The 22,076-nt window shown below is 41.7% G+C and overlaps 1 protein-coding gene and 2 long non-coding RNA genes across 3 annotated transcripts in view; all 3 read left to right on the top strand.

Moving 5' to 3' along the window:
- LOC124286181 (carnitine O-palmitoyltransferase 1, liver isoform-like) overlaps nt 1–22,076 on the top strand; it is a 53,047-nt gene that overhangs the window by 18,419 nt on the left and 12,552 nt on the right. The window contains exons 4-14 of the mRNA XM_046722529.1: nt 349–652; nt 1,511–1,615; nt 2,784–2,915; nt 4,196–4,250; nt 4,708–4,837; nt 5,454–5,593; nt 7,015–7,214; nt 7,767–7,911; nt 10,533–10,604; nt 11,325–11,485; nt 20,712–20,868. Coding sequence (XP_046578485.1) covers nt 349–652; nt 1,511–1,615; nt 2,784–2,915; nt 4,196–4,250; nt 4,708–4,837; nt 5,454–5,593; nt 7,015–7,214; nt 7,767–7,911; nt 10,533–10,604; nt 11,325–11,485; nt 20,712–20,868 — 1,601 coding nt within the window. The remainder of the gene's footprint in view (nt 1–348; nt 653–1,510; nt 1,616–2,783; nt 2,916–4,195; nt 4,251–4,707; nt 4,838–5,453; nt 5,594–7,014; nt 7,215–7,766; nt 7,912–10,532; nt 10,605–11,324; nt 11,486–20,711; nt 20,869–22,076) is intronic.
- LOC124286183 lies at nt 13,081–14,604 on the top strand. Its single transcript, XR_006900967.1, has 3 exons — nt 13,081–13,123; nt 13,832–13,961; nt 14,591–14,604. It is a non-coding gene; the product is annotated as an uncharacterized LOC124286183 (long non-coding RNA).
- Nucleotides 17,091–19,709, top strand: LOC124286182. Its single transcript, XR_006900966.1, has 3 exons — nt 17,091–17,113; nt 18,858–18,929; nt 19,653–19,709. It is a non-coding gene; the product is annotated as an uncharacterized LOC124286182 (long non-coding RNA).

The following is a 22,076-nucleotide window of genomic DNA, read 5'->3' as shown; positions in this document are numbered from 1 at the left end:
TCACGCCGAAGACCCGGGTTCGATTCCCCACATGGGCACAATGTGTGAAGCCCATTTCTGGTGTCCCCCGCCGTGATATTGCTGGAATATTGCTAAAAGCGGCGTAAAACTAAACTCAGTCAGTCAGTCAGTCATCACAGTAGCTTGATTTCAGAAGTGATGTCACCATTTCACTATGGCCAGTAGCTCTCTCAACATACGCATATTTGGCCAATGTGAGTAATTTTATTTGATGACTATGTTTAGAGTTGTGCAGTGTAAACTGGAATCCTGTACTATAATCCCATTGTATAATCCTGTACTATAATCCCATTGTATAATCCTGAACTATAATCCTATGTATTGCAGATGAACCTCCAAAGTCCCAGTCAGTGTTGACGCTGATCTGGGGCGCAATGGTGCGTATTGTGAGTGGGCGGCACCCTCTGCTATACAGCTGCCAGCGCAGCCTGCCCAGAATGTCGGTGCCAACATTGAAACACACCCTGGAACACCTGCTGGAATCCCTCAAACCCTTGTATGGGGAGGATTCCGAGGAGTTCCAGGCGCTCAAATCTGAAGCCAAAGTATTTGAACAGACACAGGGGCCAAAGTTACAAAGGATGCTTGTTTTGAAATCCTGGTGGTCTCAGAACTGGGTCAGTGACTGGTGGTACGTATAAACTTTTTTGCAACCTGATTCAGGTCTCTTTAAAATGGCCCTGGAGAAATTTGGTCCGAAACGAAAGCATGTTCCCTTGCCTCATCATTTGTCTTCAGTTGCATCAAATATACAGATTAGTAGGCCTGTAGTTTTATAGATCATGATAAAACATATCTTTTTGTCACATTTTTACTCTGAAAATGAGCATCTAGAACGAGATGGAAATTTGATCGTGTGAGATCAAAAGCCTCCGAGACTTGATTGTTTTACAGGCCATCTTTGGATGAGGCATCAGGTAACGAACACTCCTTTTTCTATGCAGATTGTCGGAGTGGCGGATGCTACAGGGAGACCTGGGTTTGATTCCCCCCCAACTCTCTCTCTCTCTGTTTTTCCTTATGAAATCTCTTGTTATCAGTGTTCACAAATGGTGTTTCAAAGTAACAGGACATTGGGTCCTGTAAGTTTCAGATGTATGTCTGACCTATTGAAAATTCACAGGACACACAGAATAAAATTAAACAGATTTCAGCTTTAACATTTCTTATAATTGGCATTGAAATTATTAACAGACATAAGATTTATAAACAGCAAACAAGTATCACATGTCACATATACCAACTTCAGTCAAAGTCATTGTGAAATATACAGTCAGACACTGGGGCCGGCGGGTTGTAGACTTCTATGGAACCGTTGGTGAATCTGCCGGATTTGTCAGAGGGTCAGACGCTATTCGTGAACACTGTGTTATGTGAACATTTTTACAAGGCGAATTATAGTGGCTATGTGGGATTATGCTGAAAACAAGACATTGATGAGACCCAATTTTGAAGTGTTCTCCTAACGCACTGATGTATTGTGTATCAGGGAGAAGTACGTGTACTTGATGAGTCGCAGTCCCCTGCCCATCAACTCCAACTACTATGTGATGGACCAGAACTCCTGGGTTCCCACACACAGACCTACATCCAGGTGAGTGTCAAGAGTTACGACTTGAAGGAAATATATTTTCTTGCTTGTTTTCAGATCTGTCAACATGAAAAGTAGCCAAATAGAAATACAGGGATGGCAATTTTCCACTGATCCGCTGATTTCTGCTGATTTTATTTCAAGTTGATAAATTCTGTGAATCGTCTCAAACTGTTAAGAAACCCTGAACCTCCCATTCAATGACACAATATTAAGTCTGCAGCTGAAAACAGATTTTGCTGTTGCCATCCCTGGAAATAAAGTTAAAATGATTTTCCTGATGTTGTTTTTATCCCGCTGAGTCAAGTGGTATACAAAATACACACAAATAAATTTACATAAAAAAATGTGTTTGTTGAAAAGAGGATTCATATTAAAATATGAAACAGAAAATGAAATATTAACCTTAGAGTTTGAAGAGATAACGATTACAGACTTAAATGACATATACAGTCATTTAAGCATGAAAATGGTGGCATTCATATGCCCCACCATTGGAGAAGGTATGATCAGGAAGGTTAGACATTTACTGGAAGACAAGTTTTATTTCCATCTCCACATTGTGAGAACAACAGATAATTCCATAAATCAACTGGAACCAAGTCAACCTCCTGTGGTCACTGGTTGCAATCCCAGGTTATTTCTGAGTGTGATTCTTTGTCAGTACCATCCCTTCACTTGCCTCCCACATCTACAGTCCGTTTGGCTCAAAAGCGGACCGATGAATTGCAATCTAACTCGAAAATTAATAAACATAACATAACAGAAAGGGACAGCCAGGTGTTCGAGAAGCACGTTCGTAGACAAAGTTATTTATTCATTAACCTGTGCTGTGCCATCTCCATTCGTTCTCGAGCACCTGGCTGTCCCTTTCTCTGCACTCCTCCCTCGTAACAAATAGTGAACTGTGTCAATATTTTAATGATAGGTTGTTAAACAACTTTATTATATTTAGGACAAAAATTCTGCAAAACCTCACAGAGTTGGTATGATGTTTTTGATTATGATCAGCGTTTCAGTAAGTATTTTATGTTTATTAGTTTTCGAGTTAGATTGCAATTCATCGGTCTGCTTTTGAGCCAAACGGACTATAGTTGATGCTGACACATTGTGATTAGACTAGTGTACTACTGAAAGCTTGATTCCCCACCTGCATGGTCCTGTGTTGTAGGGCAGCCACCTGTATATACCAGATGATGGTAGTCAAGCAGAAACTGGACAGGGAGCAGTTTGATCCCCTGGTCATCAGGAACACCATCCCTGTGTGCATGGCCCAGTACGAGAGGGTCTTCTCCACATCAAGGTAACAGTTTATAGTTCAGTCATCCAAGTTGTTTAATTCTGGGTTAACAGCAGTCAGTGAACATGGGTTTTCGCCGCTTTTAGCAATATTCCAGCACTATCACAGTGGTGGACACCAGAAATGGGCTTCACACATTGTATCCTCATTAGGAATCAAACCCGGGCCTTTGGTTTGACGAGGGGACCCTTTAACCACTAGGCTACCTCACCACCCTGGGTTAACAGCAAAGAAATATATGTAATAGTCTTATTGTTATATTTGTTCAAATGTTTCGGACACATTTTTGTCAGCTGTTGCCTTTCATTAATAATTGTAAAACAATGTGAGAACAAAGTTATCAGTTAAGGGGAAATAACAATGTGCTGGAGTAGCCTAACCAAATTGTCTCCCTTGATTAAATGAAATTTGACCCTTGAAGTTGGAATTTTAATATGTTGTGTCTAATTTTTACAATACTTTTAATTCTTGGTACAAAGGTACACACATTTTCACAACCCCTATAAGCATTAAACCAAATCCTCAATGCATAGATCAGAGCTTAGTCACTGGATTGTCTGGACTTATTATTTTACAGACTGCCATCATATAGCTGGAAACAATGTATAGAGAACAATGTTGAGTATATTCTAAGATGTCAAAGCTCCTCTGATATGCTAGATGTAACATTCTTGACAAGGCATGCGTTAATGATATTATACAATTATAGACTCTTGTAGAGGTCGATATCGGTTTTTATTGACCTGAGTAAAACAATATCGACCGAGCTTGTAGAGGTCAATAAAACACGAGTATCGACCTCTACAAGAGTCTATAATTGTTTTATTATATAATGAAAGAGAAGCGGGTTTTAACATAAACTTTTAATGCACATACTGTGCCATCTATCCGGAAGTGATCTGATTGGCTGAAAGCCGGGAAGCCCGTTCTGCTTGGGATTCCTTATCTATATTTTCATTATAATAATGTTAGTAACGCAAGTCAATATCGTAATTTATCAGAAAACTCAAGTCAATATCGTGTTTTGTAGTCAATCATGTGACGGTCTTTTGACCAATCGTGGTACAGGAAAAATGCTACCTATTATATAAGCTCAATTCTAGGTGTTTTGATTATGAAACTTGACACATGGTATTTTAATAAGTTCTTGACTCAAGGTGTTTTTCTTTGACACCAGGTATTCTTGTGGTATAGCTCTGGTTGCTTAAAGGAGGTTGTTGACAACATGTTTATGTTAGCATTTGACACCAGGTGTTTTATGGTGGAACTTCATGTTGTTACAGGATACCTGGAGAAGACATGGATATCATCCAGCATAAAGATCCTTCAGAGTCTAAGGTAAGAGACCAAACTTTATCTATAATAATTACAGCTAAACAATAATTTTTTAAGAATAAATGTCCTTGCTCATCCCATTGTAATGATAAGAAACACAAAAGTATGTGAAATAATAGATACCAGTAGCACATTTTTCATGTAAAATATGTAAGGTGTTTGTTCGAAATCCAAGATAGTTGTACCTGCCAGTATACTCATGTGTGAGGTGTTTCAGTGACAACCATCTTTGATTTTTACTGTGTACAATGAGTGAGTGAGTGAGTTTTAGTTTTACGCCGCTTAGCTATATTCTAGCAATATCACGGCAGGAGACACCAGAAATGGGCTTTACACATTGTGCCCATGTGGGGAATCGAACCCGGGCCTTCGGCGTGACAAGCGAATGCTTTAACCACTAGGCTGCCCCACTGCCCAGACTGTGTACAGGCTCCTCTCTGATTCCCAATTTGTTTTTCAGCATATAGTGGTGTTAAGGAAAGGAGTTTTCTACAAGGTGAATGTATTTAGTCCCAGGAACAGACCGGTGCCACCTCAGATCTTGGAGAAACAGTTCCAGTCCATTCTAGAAGATGCTGAAGTGCATCAAGGTACTAACGCCATTTGCTTCTTGTTGCGATTCCAAGTTGTAGATCCCAGAACCTGATTCTGAACCGAATATAGGGTAGCCTATGTGGAGATTCTATAGTGTAGATCTACAAAACCTGGTTCTAAACTCATTTAGCTCTTGTGGTCATTTCAGAGTGAAGATGTCAAAAATCTGATTCTGAAAAGGGTATTGGTTGGAAAAGACATTGTAGGGTATCTTCAGGCTATATTTTCATTTTGTGTTATCAAACCAATGCAACATATACTTTATGGAGATTTCTTGTAGAGCTATTTGTTCATAACAGTCATTCCCAGTGACAGTATGTTCAGGCTTGCATTTAGATGAGGCTGAGGCTGAGGCTGAGGCTGAGGCTGAGGCTGAGGCTGAGGCTGAGGCTGAGGCTGAGGCTGCTGCTGCTGCTGCTGATGATGATGATGCTGATGATGATGATGATTGCAGGGTTACTGAAATATATCCAACATTTCACACCTTATTTTTGACAGAAACAGTTCTGTCCGATCTTCTAACTGTAGTGAATTGTGTTGGTGTTTGAATTAATGCCATGTTGAGTAATGTTCTTCACTGAGATACCGACATGTGTAACGTTGTGTCCACAGACAGCCTGTGTATGGGCGAGGAGAGTCTTCCCGCCCTCACTACACTCGACAGGACGTCCTGGGCCAAAATCAGGAAGGAACACTTTTCCCAAGGAGTGAACAAAGAATCTCTTGACATTCTGGAAGGAGCCATTATATTTGTGAGTATTTACAGTCACTTGTGGCATGTGCTTGTCGTAAGAGGCGACTAAAGGGATAGTGGTCAGGCTCGCTGACTTGGTTGTTACTTGTCATCTCTTCCTAAGTCTGTAGATCGATGCTCATGCTGTTGATCACTGGATTGTTTGGTCCAGACAGGATTATTCACCGACCACCGCCATATAGCTGGAATGTTGCTGAGTGCGGCGTAAAACTAAACTCACTCACGCATGTGATCATATATTGCTGAGTATTGTGTCAACCAACATTGGCTCATTAACAGTAAGATTGAGATGTATGCTTTTGATTATGCCTTTACATACTGCCATTAATGATCCAAATGCTATCTCCCACAAATCACACCATCACTTGACATCTCGTCCAGTGTTGGTAAAGGGAGAGAACTCTGAATTCTATTACAGCAGAACCTTATTGGGTGCAAGTAAGCCTCCTACTGGATCTAGAAGTATAACACCACAGAAGAGCTTTGATGCTAGGTGTCAATAAGCTGTAGAATGATCATTAATAGAGAAAAGATTTATCTAGACCTCATCAGAGGCTAATGTAGATAGGAGGTTGAAGTTGGCATTTTTAGGTTGCACCAGTGGAGAATCTAAATGTTTAAAAGGAGAATTGCACTGCACTTATGAACTTCATATTGCTATTGATGAAGCTTTATTGAGCGGACATGTGTATAACTGATAACACCAATAGAGAGGAAATTCTTACACTTTACTGTTTACTTTCTCATTAATAAGACCGCCTCCGTGGTGTAGTGGTTAGAGCGTCCGCCCGGAGAGCGGAAGGTCGCGGGTTCGATCCCCGGCCGCGTCATACCAAAAGACGTTAAAATATGGTACTTGTTGGTCCCTGCCTGGCGCTCGGCATTAATGGGTACAACAAGGACTGGTCGGCTCGGAGTCAGTATAATGTGTCTGCGTGGGGTATTCATGCTTCACTGCGGCATGGTATCTCAGTGGGCTAGCACTATAAAACTAGCTTCAGTCTAGGCTAGTACAAGCAGCCGCACATACACATACACATGCATGCACATCATCATATGAGCAAAATATTCTCAAGCACAGCGTTAAACCCAATTTCACTTCACTTCACTTCTCATTAATACTACTACTACAAGTAATGAGGGTACTTATACTGCGCAATACTCTATACCACAATGGGGCATGCTCCGAGTGTGCACAAATTTTTAAAACTAACACATCAAAAGTCACATGAATCAGTATGGTAGAAGATAGTAGATTACTAAGCCGAACACACTTTCACATTTAATTTATGATGATGTGCACACCCAATTTTAGTTATTATTTTGAGCTTTGTATTATATTGAAACAGACACTGTGGAAATAATGTCTCATGGTGTAATAGCTTGTATAATGTGTAACTCTTATTGTGTGTGTTTCAGTTGAATTTTGACACTCACAGCTTCAAGGACTACTCACCTCGGGCCAAGTACCTGTTGCACGGAGATGGCAAGTCCATCTGGTTCGACAAGTCCATGAATCTCATCTTCTTCAGCGATGGACGCTTTGGCATGAACAATGAACACACATTCGCTGATGCCCCGGTCGTTGCTCATGTGCAGGAATTCAATATGCTCAACGAGTATGTAGTGAATTGTCTTACAATTCTCATTTTGTCAAATACTGAAGTGTAAACGTAATGACTTAAGGGTCAAGTTCACTCTCAAGGTCATGCACTCAAATATTTTATTATAATCGAGATAGCTTAAGAGGTATTCTCTGTATTAAGATTAAGGTTGATTTGATCGAACTTAGAGGGGGTTGCTGACCTTTGTGGAAGGTCAAGGTCATAGAATGGTAGTTCTGATTCTTGTGTCAAAATGTAAGGTGTCATGTGAGACTTCATTAGTGCAAATGTACCTGTGTAAACTGTTCAGCCAGCTGAGAAATAGTACTTGACATGTGAGGTGGACCTTTTGCAGTATAGGTTGTTCAGGGAGACTCAGCAATCAGCAATATTTCTTTTTTCCAAAACAACTTCTGGTTTGCCAGGTTTCTGGATGTCTGGGGTCGGGATAAGCGCATTATAATATAAATAACTGGATTGACTGGTTGTGACTTGATTATATATATACAGACAGTTGTCATAAAGCGGAGATGTTTCAGCTAAATGTATGTGCATTGTATCTGTCAGAGTCATCGGCCTCCACAACACGGACGGCTATGCTAACCCAGTACCCTGTGAACAGACAGAGAATGTGAAGCCAGTGCGACTCATCTGGAACGTTGACACAAATCTGGGTGGGCGCATCAAGCACGCAATGGAGGCTCACCAACAGGTACTTCACGCTTCACTATGTCTAGACTAATATCTGACCGCCTCCGTGGTGTAGTGGTTAGAGCGTCCGCCCGAGAGCGGAAGGTCGCGGGTTCGATCCCCGGCCGCGTCATACCAAAAGGCGTTAAAATATGGTACTTGTTGGTCCCTGCCTGGCGCCCGGCATTAATGGGTACAACAAGGACTGGTCGGCTCGGAGTCAGTATAATGTGTCTGAGTGGGTTATTCCTGCTTCACTGCGGCATGGTATCTCAGTGGGCTAGCAATATAAAACCAGCTTAAGTCTGGGCTAGTACAAGCAGCTGCACATACACATACACTCGCATGCACGTCGTCATATGAGCGAAATATTCTCAAGCACGACGTTAAACCCAATTTCACCTCACCTCACATAGACTAATATCTGCTATGCAGAGTGAGTGAGTGAGTTAGTTTTATGCTGCTTTTAGCAGTATTCCAACACTATCTTGGCAGGTTACACCAGAAATGGGCTTCACACATTGTGGGTAACCGAACCCAGGTGTTTGGCATGATGAGCGAACACTTTAACCACTAGGCTACCCCACTGCCCATGCTATGCAGAGAATGCAGTTGATGTGATGCAGATTTTATCATATACAATACAGAAAGAGATGTGGAAGGGGAGCTGTCTTTGCCTACATAATGATGCTGTTGACACTAGATTTTGCTGATGTTCAGTGGAAATCATTTTTGACTTAGGGACCATTCCTAATTTATGGCTAGGGGGCGTGATGATGATTTTTATGGAGAAGCATGTACAATGTGAATGAACCCCCCTAAGATTTAGGTACCCCATGTCATGTACAAAATCAGTCACCCCCCTCCATTCTCATGATTTTTAAACATATTTTTAAAATGTTTTAATGTACAAATTGCTGCCCCCCCAGTACATGTGTGCAACATTGATGCCTCCCCAGAACAAAATGGTTGACCCACCTTAAGATCATCATCATCCCCCTAGCCATAAATAATGAACGGTCCCTTAGTTCTAGATTGTCATCACACATTCCAGGATGGATTCCTTGGTTGTATACTGAAATCCTCCAGTCAGCAAGGAATCACTAGCTGGAACACCACTGTGTTCATGTGTCATGTGTCAAGGGAGGGATGTGTTGAACGTGCATGCGGATCACCAGGACCAGCATCTGTACGCAGATGTTTTAGTTAGTGAGTGAGTTTAGTTTTACGCCGCACTCAGCAATATTCCAGCTACATGGCGGCGGTCTGTAAATAATCAAGTCTGGACCAGACCATCCAGTGATCAACAGCATGAGCATCGATCTGCGCAATTGGGAACCGATGACATGTGTCAACCAAGTCAGCGAGCCTGACCACCCGATCCCGTTTGTCGCCTTTTACGACAAGCATAGTCGGCTTTTATGACAAGAATGGGTTGCTGAAGACCTATTCTACCCCGGATCTTAACGGGGTCAGATGTTTAATTAACGGAATAGGGGTTAGAGCCGTCATGATGCATGGAACTATCGATGGACTGTAATTGTTGATTCTCTGATAGCAACGGATCAATGATAGAAATGAAAATCTATCGATGCATCGATAGTATGTGTGACTATCGATAGTTTAGTAATTGACTTCCGTTGATAAATGAGCAGCAAAATACAGGCAGTACTAGATTCATTTACTTTGATTTAGAGTTATCTGCCCCTTCTTGTCGGTGAGGTGAGGTGAAATTGGGTTTAAGGTCGTGCTTGAGAATATTTCGCTCATATGACGACGTGCATGCGTGTGTATGTGTATGTGCGGCTGCTTGTACTAGCCCAGACTGAAGCTGGTTTTATAGTGCTAGCCCATTGAGATACCATGTCGCAGTGAAGCATGAATACCCCACTCAGACACATTATACTGACTCTGAGCCGACCAGTCCTTGTTGTCCCCATTAATGCCGAGCGCCAGGCAGGGACCAACAAGTACCATATTTTGACCCGTGAAGATCCGGGGTAGAATAGGTCTTCAGCAACCCATGTGCTTGCCATAAAAAGGCGACTATCTTGTCGTAAGAGGCGACTAACGGGATCGGGTGGTCAGTTTCCCTGACTTGGTTGACACATGTCATCGGTTCCCAATTGCGCAGATCGATGCTCATGCTGTTGATCACTGGATTGTCTGGTCCAGACTCGATTATTTACAGACCGCCGCCATATAGCTGGAATATTGCTGAGTGCGGCGTAAAACTAAACTCACTCACTCACCATATTTTAACGTCTTTTTGGTATGACGCGGCCAGGGATCCAACCTGCGACTTTCCGCTCTCCGGGCGGATGCTCTAACCACAACACCACGGAGGCGGTCTCTTGACGGTTATTAAAAGAGACAGAAACTGCTACAACTTGTTTTTATTTCATGTAAACAATACATTTATTTGGGAAATGACTTCAAATGAGACGATTCAAGGAGAAAAATTACTATTGCAATAGTTGGTCACAATAGACTATCGCTATCGCAATAGTATGCTGCAATAGAATTTCGCTATCGCAATAGTTGTGTCCACCCTCAATAGTCACCCCTAACAGAGGTGTTGAAGTCCATCAGTCAGCCACATGGTCACTTGTACACACTGTAGGTAACATGTCCTTGTTGCAGAACTGTGAAAACCTGGAGATTAGGGTGTCCGACTTCCAGCACTTCGGCAAGAGTTTCATCAAGAAGTGTAAGGTAGGTAATGGACAGACTAACACAACTTTATGTAGAATTATAAACCTCCAGTGGCGTCACTCTATTGTCTCGCCAGGTTATCCTTTCACTGAGTAAACCTCTACAGGCAGTTTTGTGGGCATTTCTAAAAAATCCCAGGGATTTTCTACAGAATTGCCTGCATCCTGGGTGTTTTCTACAGAATTGCCGTCAGCCCCGGGATTTTCTGAGGAATAGCCCTTGACTTTGAAATATTTTACTTGTTTTGAAGATTGCTCTAACCTTTTTACGATCGAAAAATATCACAATATTAAGAACTTCCAATATATTGTGCCGATGCATGGTATATCTTCAGTTGGTTCATAAATTGGATCAAAACCTCCTCCACGGTTTTGATCCTTCACATGTAACATAGTCCATAGGTATACTTTGACAGAGCTTGATGAATGCAGAAAATGATTGCCCCTGCTCAAATAACTGCAATGACATATTTTTATCCTGATATATTGGAGTATACTGTCTGGTTATCTACACACAGACATGTAACAAGTACATTTTCTAAGCCACTGCTAAGGTTAAAACCGTTGTGCAAGCCCCTCAAAAATAGCAACTGATAACTGTATGGAGACAAATATAACGATTGCTCACTAATAACTCAGTTTTACATATCTCATTTAAAAAAACATTGCATGGGATGAGTGGTTATAATTTGGAAGATGAACAAGTTTGTGTTGTCTGCAGGTGAGCCCTGATGCCTTTCTCCAGATGGCACTCCAAGTGACATACTTCAAGAACGCTGGCAAGTTTGCTCTCACATACGAGGCATCCATGACAAGACTCTACCTGGCCGGCCGAACTGAAACTGTGCGATCTCTCACCACGTATTCTGTGGACTTTGTCAAGTAGGTGGTTGGGTTGTATATGGACCTACCTTTGTTAAATATGCTTGAGTTTAGGGTGATTGGATTCTTAAGAAGAAAAAGAATGAAATGGTTTTCTTGGTTAATTTATCTCATTCATTTGACTGTGTTGACAAAATTAATTTAATTGTTCCAAATTATGCATTAATCTTTGCAAGAAAATTAAGAACACCATACATTGCTTGTTTGATCGGCATTCTATAAGCTTGGGAGGCAGTAGTGAGGCATACAACTTTATGGATGACAACTTCTTGTTTATTGCATAGAGCCATGTTTCAGTGTTGCTTTTCATTAATAATTGTAAAGAGCAATGTAGGGAACAAAGCACATCAGTTAAAGGGGAAATAATAACAATGTGCTGGAGTAGCCTAACCAATTTGTCTCCTTGATTAAGAAGAAATGGGCTCTTGAAGTTGGAATTTTAATATGTGTTTGTGTCTGAATTTTACAATACTCTTTGTAATTCTTGGTACAAGGTACACCGCGTTTTCACAATCCCTATAAGCATTAAACCAAATCCCTCAAATGCATAGATCAGAGCTTAGTCACTAAATTGTCTGGATGAACTGAGACTGCCATGCATATACTGTAAATCCATGAAATTAATGGATCCTGGGAGATTTAATGCGAGTCACGAGGGGTCCTAGTTTTAAAATGCGTCCGCGGAATTAATCACGAGCTCAGGAATCTGTGTTGATATTGATGAAATGTGACACCCTGAATCTTTGGTGTTGTTCTTTTTCTTTTCACACTTTGTTATTTTACCCAAAAACCTCGAATTGAGCTTATTAAGCAAATGAATGGAAATGAGCTGGCGATGAGTTTTGGGATTACGCTGCCATGTTTGATCCGCGAAGCTTGCTTGCTACTTACTTGTCTTATGACAACATGTATAAAAGCTGTATCCGGACTTGAAAGACACAAAGGTATCTACCAAGCGTACAACCAAACAAGTGGCTGAGAGATATCCGGCTCTTGGCTGATGTGCTTGAGTGACTTTTAAACAATGATCAGTGGTGTAACCAGTGATAATTACATGTGGCTTGGAGACACCCGTAATAAGGGGAAATTGTGACCTGTATTGGAGTGTAATGTATGAGTGTCAGCTTAGTTTCACGTTTTTCTGTCTTTTATTAAGTAGACATGGTCTTCGACTCGAAATGTGTCATTATAATAATGCGAGAAGAGTACAGACACATTTTCGTGATTAATAAAATGCTTTCGCATTAATTTCATGATTACATAGGTAGCTGGAAACATTGTATAGAGAACAATGTTTGAAGTATATTCTTAGGTGTCAAAGCTCCTCCTGATATGCTAAGATGTAACACATCTCTTGATAGAATATGCGTTAATGATATGCTCAATCTCTAGGTGTTTTAATTATGAAACTTGACACATGGTAGTATTTTAATAGAGTTCTTGACTCAAGGTGTTTTCTTTGACACTCCAGGTATTACCTTGTGGTATAGCTCTGGTTGCTTAAAAGAGGTTATTGGACAACATGTTTGTAAGTTAGCATTTGACACCAGGTGTTTTATGGTGGAACTTCATGTGTTGTTACAGGATACCTAAGGAGACATGGATATCATCCAGCATAAAGATCCTTCAGAGTCTAAGGTAAGAGACCAAACTTTATCTATAATAATTACAGCTAAAAAATGAATGTGATTTTTTTAAGAATAAATGTCCTTGCTCATCCCTTTGTAATAATGAGAAACACAAAAGTATGTCAAATAATAGATACCAGTAGCACATTTTTCATGTAAAATATGTAAGCAGTTAGTTAGAAAATCCAAGATAGTTGTACCTGCCAGTATACTCATGTGTGAGGTGTTTCAGTGACAACCATCTTTGATTTTTACTGTGTACCAGGGGTGGAAATAACTTTAAAATTGCTAGTAATCTCGCATGCAGTAAAATCTCACTTGCCCTGATAATTCTTCCACTATACCGATTCAAGTTTTTCTTGTTGATTTTAAATTAAACAACATAATTAATATTGGAAAGTCAACTGGACACTGGTACAGTGTGATACACAAATTTGCTTGCCCGACAGAAAAAAACACTAGACTCGGGCGTCGGGCAATGGGTTATTTCCACCCCTGTGTACAATGAGTGAGTGTGTGAGTTTTAGTTTTACGCCGCCTAGCAATATTCTAGCAATATCATGGTGGGGGACATCAGAAATGGGCTTCACACATTGTACCCATGTGGGGAATCGAACCCAGGCCTCTCGGCGTGCCAAGCTAAACGCTTTAACCACTAGGCTGCCCCACTGCCCTGACTGTGTACAGACTCCTCTCTGATTCCCAATTTGTTTTTCAGCATATAGTGGTGTTAAGGAAAGGAGTTTTCTACAAGGTGAATGTATTTAGTCCCAGGAACAGACCGGTGCCACCTCAGATCTTGGAGAAACAGTTCCAGTCCATTCTAGAAGATGCTGAAGTGCATCAAGGTACTAGCCTTTGCTTGTTAGTTAGCGATTCCAAGTTGTAGATCCCAGAACCTGATTCTGAAACTGAATATAGGGTAGCCTATGTCGAGATTCTATAGTGTGTAGATCTACAAAACCTGGTTCTAAACTCAATGTCACAGGGACCATTTAGTTCTCTTGTGGTCATTTCAGAGTGAAGATGTCAAAAAAGGAAAATCTGATTCTGAAAAAAGGTATTGGTTGGAAAGACATTGTAGGGTATCTTCAGGCTATATTTTCATTTTGTGTTATCATACTCTTTATGGAGATTTCTTTTGTAGAGCTATTTGTTCATAACAGTCATTCCCAGTGACAGTATATGTTCAGGCTTGCATTTAGGGATGAAGCTGAGGCTGAGGCTGAGGGCTGCTGCTGCTGCTGCTGCTGATGGTGATGATGATGATGATGATGATGATGATGATGATGATGATGATGATGATGATGATTGCAGAGTTACTGAAATATATCCAACATCTCCACACCTTATTTTGACAGAAACAGTTCTGTCCGATCTTCTTACTGTAATGAATTGTGTTGGTGTTTGAATTAATGCCATGTTGAGTAATGTTCTTCACTGAGATACCGACATTGTGTAACGCTTGTGTCCACAGACAGCCTGTGTATGAAGTGAGTGAGAGTCTTCCCGCCCTCACTACACTCGACAGGACGTCCTGGGGCCAAAATCAGGAAGGAACACTTTTCCCAAGGAGTGAACAAAGAATCTCTTTGACATTCTAGGAAGGAGCCATTATATTTGTGAGTATTTACACAGTCACTTGTGGCATGTGCTTGTCGTGAAGAGGCGTAATTAAAGGGATAGTGGTCAGGCTCATTGAACTTGATTTTTACTTGTCATCTCTTCCTAAGTCTGTAGATCGATGCTCATGCTGTTGATCACTGGATTGTTTGGTCCAGACAGGATTATTCACCGACCACCGCCATATAGCTGGAATGTTGCTGGAGTGAGGCGTGAAAACCAAACTCACTCGCATGTGATGATGGATCATATATTGCTTGAGTATGGTGTCAGCCAACATTGGCTCATTAACAGTAAGATTGAGGATATATGCTTTTGATTACATCCTTGTACATACTGCCATTAATTAGTCCAAATGCTATCTCCCACAAATCACAATTCATATCACTTGACATCTCAAGTAGTGTTGGTAAAGGGAGAGAACTCTGAATCTCTATTAGCAGCAAGAGACAGTAGGTGCAAAATGAAGCCTCCTACTGGATCTAGCTATAAATAACACGCACAGAAGAGCTTCTTGATGCTGGGTGTCAATAAGCTGTAGAATGACTCATTAATAGAGAAAAGATTTATCTAGACCTCATCAAGGGGCTATTAATGAATAGGAGGTTACCCGGTTTGGCATACTTTTAGGTGTAACTCAGTGGATTTACAAATGTTTAAAAGGAGGAATTGCACTGCACTTATAGACTTCACATTACTATTGATGAAGCTTTATTGAGCGGACATGTGTATAACTGATAACACCAATAGAGGAGAGTTCTTACACTTTACTGTTTACTTCTCTCATTAATAAGACCGCCTCGTGGTGTAGTGGTTAGTAGCGTCCAGCCCTCCGAGAGCTTGAAGGTCGATTTCCCATCCCCACTGGCCATACCAAAGCGATTTTTAAAAATATGTACTTGTTGAATCCCTGCCTGGCGCTCAGCATTAATAAGGGATACAACAAGGACTGGTCGGTCTCGATATAATAATGTGTCAGAGTGGGGTATCTATGCTTCACCGCGGTAATGGTATCTCAGTTAGGCTAGCACTATAAAACCAGCTAAGTCATTAGGTAAGACGCTGTTTGATACGCACATACACTCCTTCATGCACGTCGTCATATGAGCGAAATATTCTCTAGCAATAGCTGCTAATCCCAAATTCTCACTTCACTTCACTTCATTACTAATACTACTACAAGTAATGAGGGTACTTTGATACTGCAACAATACTCTATATCCACAATAGGGGCATGCCTCCGAACGTGCACAAATGTTTAAAACAAACACATCAAAAAGTCACATGAATCAGTATGGTAGAAGATAGTAGATTACTAAGCCGCAACACACTTTCACATTTAATTTATGATGATGTGCACACCCAATTTTAGTTATTATTTTGAGCTTTGTATTATATTGAAACAGACACTGTGGAAATAACGTCCTCATGGTGTAATACAGCTTGTATAATGTAACTCTTATTGTGTGTGTTTCAGTTGAATTTTGACACTCACAGCTTCAAGGACTACTCTACCTCGGGCCAAGTACCTGTTGCAACGGAGATGGCAAGTCCATCTGGTTCGACAAGTCCATGAATCTCATCTTCTTCAGCGATGGACGCTTTGGCATGAACAATGAACACACATTCGGCTGATGCCCCGGTCGTTGCTCATGTGCAGGAATTCAATATGCTCAGACGTAGCATGTTGTGAATTGTCTTATAATTTCTCATTTTGTCAAATACTGAAGTGTAAACGTAATGACTTAAGGGTCAAGTTCACTCTCAAGGTCATGCACTCCAAATATTTTATTATAATCAAGATAGCTTAAGAGGTATTCTCTGTATTAAGATTAAGGTTGATTTGATCAAATTTAGAGGGTTGCTGACCTTGTGGGAAGGTCAAGGTCATAGAATGGTAGTTCTGATTCTTGTGTCAAAATGTAAGGTGTCACGTGAGACTTCATTAGTGCAAATGTACCTGTGTAAACTGTTCAGCCAGCTGAGAAATAGTACTTGACATGTGAGGTGGACCTTTTGCAGTATAGGTTGTTCAGGGGAGACTCAGCAATCAGCAATATTTCTTTTCCAAAACAACTTCTGGTTTGCCAGGTTTCTGGATGTCTGGGGTCGGATAAGCGATTTATAATATAAATAACTGGATTGACTGGTTGTGACTTGATTATATATATATACAGACAGTTGTCATAAAGCGGAGATGTTTCAGCTAAATGTATGTGCATTGTATCTGTCAGAGTCATCGGCCTCCACAACACGGACGGCTATGCTAACCCAGTACCCTGTGAACAGACAGAGAATGTGAAGCCAGTCGCGACTCATCTGGAGCGCTGACACAAATTCTAGGGTGAGCATCAACGCAATGGAGGCTCACCAACAGGTACTTCCGTCGCTTCACTATGTCTAGACTAATATCCGACCGCCTCCGGGTGTAGTGGTTAGAGCGTCCGCCCGAGAGAGCGGAAGGTCGGAGTTCGATCCCGACCGCGTCATACCAAAAAGGCGTTAAAATATGGTACTTTGTTGGTCCCTGCCTGGCACGGCATTAATGGGTACAACAAGGACTGGTCGGGCTCGAGTCAGTATAATGTGTCTGAGTGGGTTATTCCTGCTTCACCGCGCTTACATGGTATCTCAGTGGGCTAGCAATATAAAACCAGCTTAAGTCTGGGCTAGTACAAGCAGCCGCACATACACATACACTTTCGCATACACGCCATATGAGCCGAAATATTCTCGCTAGCGCGACGTTAAACCCAATTTCACCTCACCTCACCTAGACTAATATCTGCTATGCAGAGTGAGTGAGTGAGTTAGTTTTATGCTGCTTTTAGCAGTATTCCAACACTATCTTGGCAGGTTACACCAGAAATGGGCTTCACACATTGTGGGTAACCCAACCCAGGTGTTTGGCATGATGAGCGAACACTTTAACCACTAGGCTACCCCACTGCCCCTGCTATGCAGAGAATGCAATTGATGTGATGCAGATTTTATCATATACAATACAGAAAGAGATGTGGAAGGGGAGCTGTCTTTGCCTACATAATGATGCTGTTGACACTAGATTTTGCTGATGTTCAATGTGGAAATCATTTTTGACTTAGGGACCATTCCTTTTAATTAGTGAGTGAGTGAGTTTAGTTTTACGCCGCGACTCAGCAATATTCCAGCTATATGGCGGGTCTGTAAATAATCGAAGTCTGACCAGACAATCCAGTGATCAACAGCATGAGCATCGATCTGCTAATTGGGAACCGGCGACATGTGTCAACCAAGTCAGCGAGCCTGACCACCCGATCCCGTTAGTCGCCTTTTACGACAAGCATAGTCGCCTTTTATGACAAGAATGGGTTGCTGAAGACCTATTCTACCCTCGATCTTCACGGAACGTCGCGTGCTTGAGAATATTTCGCTCATATGACGACGTGCATGCGCAGTGTATGTGTACGCGGCTGCTTGTACTAGCCCAGACTGAAGCTGGTTTTATAGTGCTAGCCCACTGAGATACCATATCGCCACTCAGACACATTAGTGAAGCATGAATACCCCCACTCCAGACACATTATACTGACTCGAAGATCCGGGTAGACCAGTCCTTGTTGCATATAAAAGGCGCCATTAATGCCGTAAGAGTGCCAGGCAGGTGGTCAGTTTCCTTGACAAGTACCACATATATTTCCCAATTAGCGCGCGACGATGCTCATGCTGTTTTTTGGATTGACGGTCCGGACTCGGGATTTACAGAACGCCGCTATAGTTGACCTTCCTGAGTGCGGCGAAACTAAACTTCCAGGCCATATTTTAACTTTTGGCATACGCCAGCCAGATCCACTACACTTCCACTCGAGGCGGTCTCTTGTCGTCAGGCGGTCTATTAAAAGAGACAGAAACTGCTACAACTTGTTTTTATTTCATGTAAACAATACATTTATTTGGGAAATGACTTCAAATGAGACGATTCAAGGAGAAAAGTTACTATTGCAATAGTTGGTCACAATAGACTATCGCTATCGCAATAGTTGTGTCCACCCTCAATAGTCACCCCTAACAGAGGTGTGGAAGTCCATCAGTCAGCCACATGGTCACTTGTACACACTGTAGGTAACATGTCCTTGTTGCAGAACTGTGAAAACCTGGAGATTAGGGTGTCCGACTTCCAGCACTTCGGCAAGAGTTTCATCAAGAAGTGTAAGGTAGGTAATGGACAGACTAACACAACTTTATGTAGAATTATAAACCTCCAGTGGCGTCACTCATTGTCTCAGCCAGGTTATCCTTTTCACTGAGTAAACCTCTACAGGCAGTTTTGTGGGCATTTCTGAAAAATCCCAGGGATTTTCTACAGAATTGCCTGCATCCTGTTTTTTTTTTACAGAATTGCCGTCAGCCCCCGGATTTTCTGAGGAATAGCCCTTGACTTTGAAATATTTTACTTGTTTTGAAGATTGCTATAACCTTTTTACGATCGAAAAATATCACAATATTAAGAACTTCCAATATATTGTGCCGATGCATGGTATATCTTCAGTTGGTTCGATAAATTGGATCAAAACCTCCTCCACGGTTTTGATCCTTCACATGTAACATAGTCCATAGGTATACTTTGACAGAGCTTGATGAATGCAGAAAATGATTGCCCTGCTCAAATAACTGCAATGACATATTTTTATCCTGATATATATTGGAGTATACTGTTTGGTTATCTACACACAGACATGTAACACGTACATTTTCTAAGCCACTGCTAAGGTTAAAACCCGTTGTGCAAGCCCCTCAAAATAGCCACTGATAACTGTATGGAGACAAATATAACAATTGCTCTCTAATAACTCAGATTTACATGTCTCATTTAAAAAACATTGCATGGGATGAGTGGTTTATAATTTGGAAGATGAACAAGTTTGTGTTGTCTGCAGGTGAGCCCTGATGCCTTTCTCCAGATGGCACTCCAAGTGACATACTTCAAGAACGCTTGGCAAGTTTGCTCTCACATAACGAGGCATCCATGACAAGACTCTACCTGGCGGGCCGAACTGAAACTGTGCGATCTCTCACCACGTGATTCTGTGGACTTTGTCAAGTAGGTGGTTGGGTTGTATATGGACCTACCTTTGTTAAATATGCTTGAGTTTAGGGTGATTGGATTCTTAAGAAGAAAAAGAATGAAATGGTTTTCTTGGTTAATTTATCTCATTCATTTGACTGTGTTGACAAAATTAAGTTAATTGTTCTAAATTATGCATTAATCTTTGCAAGAAAATTAAGAACACCATACATTGCTTGTTTGATCGGCATTCTATAAGCTTGTGAGGCATACAACTTTATGGATGACAACTTCTTGTTTATTGCATAGAGCCATGTTTCAGTGTAGATCCTTACACCATTATCAACTTTTAGCTTGATAACTCTTGTCTAACTAATAGCTTGATAATGGTGTGAGAATCTACACTGACAAGTCATGCTATGCAATAAACAAGAAGTTGTCCTCCATTACGTTGTATTACCAAATGTTGATGTTTCTTAGGTTGCTATAGTTATATGTGAAACTTTGTTTGTGTGAACATTCTCAGTTTTAATAAGTCAAGAACCCGAGAAGATCCGGGTTAGAATTGGTCTTCAGTAACCCATGCTTGTCGAAAGAGGTGACTAACGGGATCGGGTGGTCAGGCTCACTGACTTGGTTGACACATGTCATCATATTCCAATTGCGTAGATTGATGCTGCTGTTGATCACTGGATTGTCTGGTCCAGACTTGATTATTTACAGACCGCTGCCATATAGCTGGAATATTGCTGAGTGCGGCGTTAAGCAACAAACCAAACCAAATAATAAGTCAAGAAAGTCGTAAAAATATTGGTATATGTTAGCCTGTTTGCTCCAGTGTGGTCAGGTTTATAGTTTGAATCATAGGAGCCTAACTTCTATGATATTTGAAACAATTCCTTCATCAATTGCACTACCATGTTTTCATCAGAGCATTTCTGGACAAGAATGTTCCCAGAGAGGAGAAGATCCGACTGATGCTGCGAGCATGTCATCATCATCAGATCATGTACAAGGATGCCATGAATGGACTGGGTATTGACAGACATCTGTTTGCCCTGTATGTCGCCAGTCGGGGACTTGGACATGTGAGTACTGGGGATTGGGCATATGAGTACTGGGGATTGGGTGGTGAGTACTGGGGTTGGGTGGTGAGTACTGGGGTTGGGTATGTGAGTACTGGAGATTGGGTATATGAGTACCTGGGGTTGGTGAGTACTGGGGTGAGGGTAGTACTGGGGATTGGGTATGTGAGTACCTGGGGTTGGGTGAGTACTGGGATTGGAGTACCTGGGGTTGGGTATGTGAGTACCTGGGATTGGATACTGGGGTTGGGTGGTGAGTACTGGGATTGGGTGTGAGTACTGGGTACTGGGATTGCGATGTGAGTACTGGGATTTGGTATGTGAGTACTGGGGATTGGGTGTGTGAGTACTGGGTTGGGAGGAGTACATGTGATGTGGGGAGGCCTTGGGGGTTGGTATGTGAGAGTACTGGGATTGGATATGGGAGTACTGGGATCTGATATATGGGGTTGGTACTGGGGGTTGGGTATGTGATGTACCTGGGATTGGGTATATATGTTGGGTATGTGAGTACCTGGGATTGGATATGTGAGTACTGGGGATTGGGTACTGGGTGGGTAGTACTGGGGATTGGGTATGTGAGTATGGGTGGGATTGTGGGGTATGTGAGTACTGGGATTGGAGTATGTGTGAGTACTGGGGGATTGGGTATGTGAGTACTGGGGATTGGACATGTGAGTACTGGGATTGGACATGTGGAGTACTTCCTAGGGATTGGACATGTGAGTACTGGGATTGGATATGGGAGTACTGGGGATTGGGTATGTGAGTACTGGGGATTGGATATGTGAGTACTGGGGATTGGGTATGTGAGTACTGGGGATTGGGTATGTGGGTACTGGGGATTGGACATGTGAGTACTGGGGATTGGACATGTGAGTACTGGGGATTGGGTATGTGAGTACTGGGGATTGGGTATGTGAGTACTGGGGAATGAGTATGTGAGTACTGGGGAATGAGTATGTGAGTACTGGGGAATGGGTATGTGAGTACCTACTAATTGGGTATGTTTTGTGTGTTGTTTAACGCTGGTACATTAGGCATGGAGTTGATAATCTGGAGTCTCTTGAATCATAGCCAACTAGTGATGTCTCTAGAAAATGAAGCAGGGAAGACTCTGAACACACACTGCCACAGATGCATGTAACATGTGATTATCATCAGTGTAGCAGAGTGGTATCAGCGCTGGTACTTTGAACTAGTCTAGACAT

The sequence above is a fragment of the Haliotis rubra genome, unplaced genomic scaffold (assembly GCF_003918875.1).
Source record: "Haliotis rubra isolate DU_JTF1 unplaced genomic scaffold, ASM391887v1 Scf378, whole genome shotgun sequence".
Lineage (NCBI taxonomy): Eukaryota > Metazoa > Mollusca > Gastropoda > Lepetellida > Haliotidae > Haliotis > Haliotis rubra.
The sequence above is the reverse complement of the archived record's forward strand: the minus strand, read 5'-3'. Positions and strand labels throughout refer to the sequence as shown.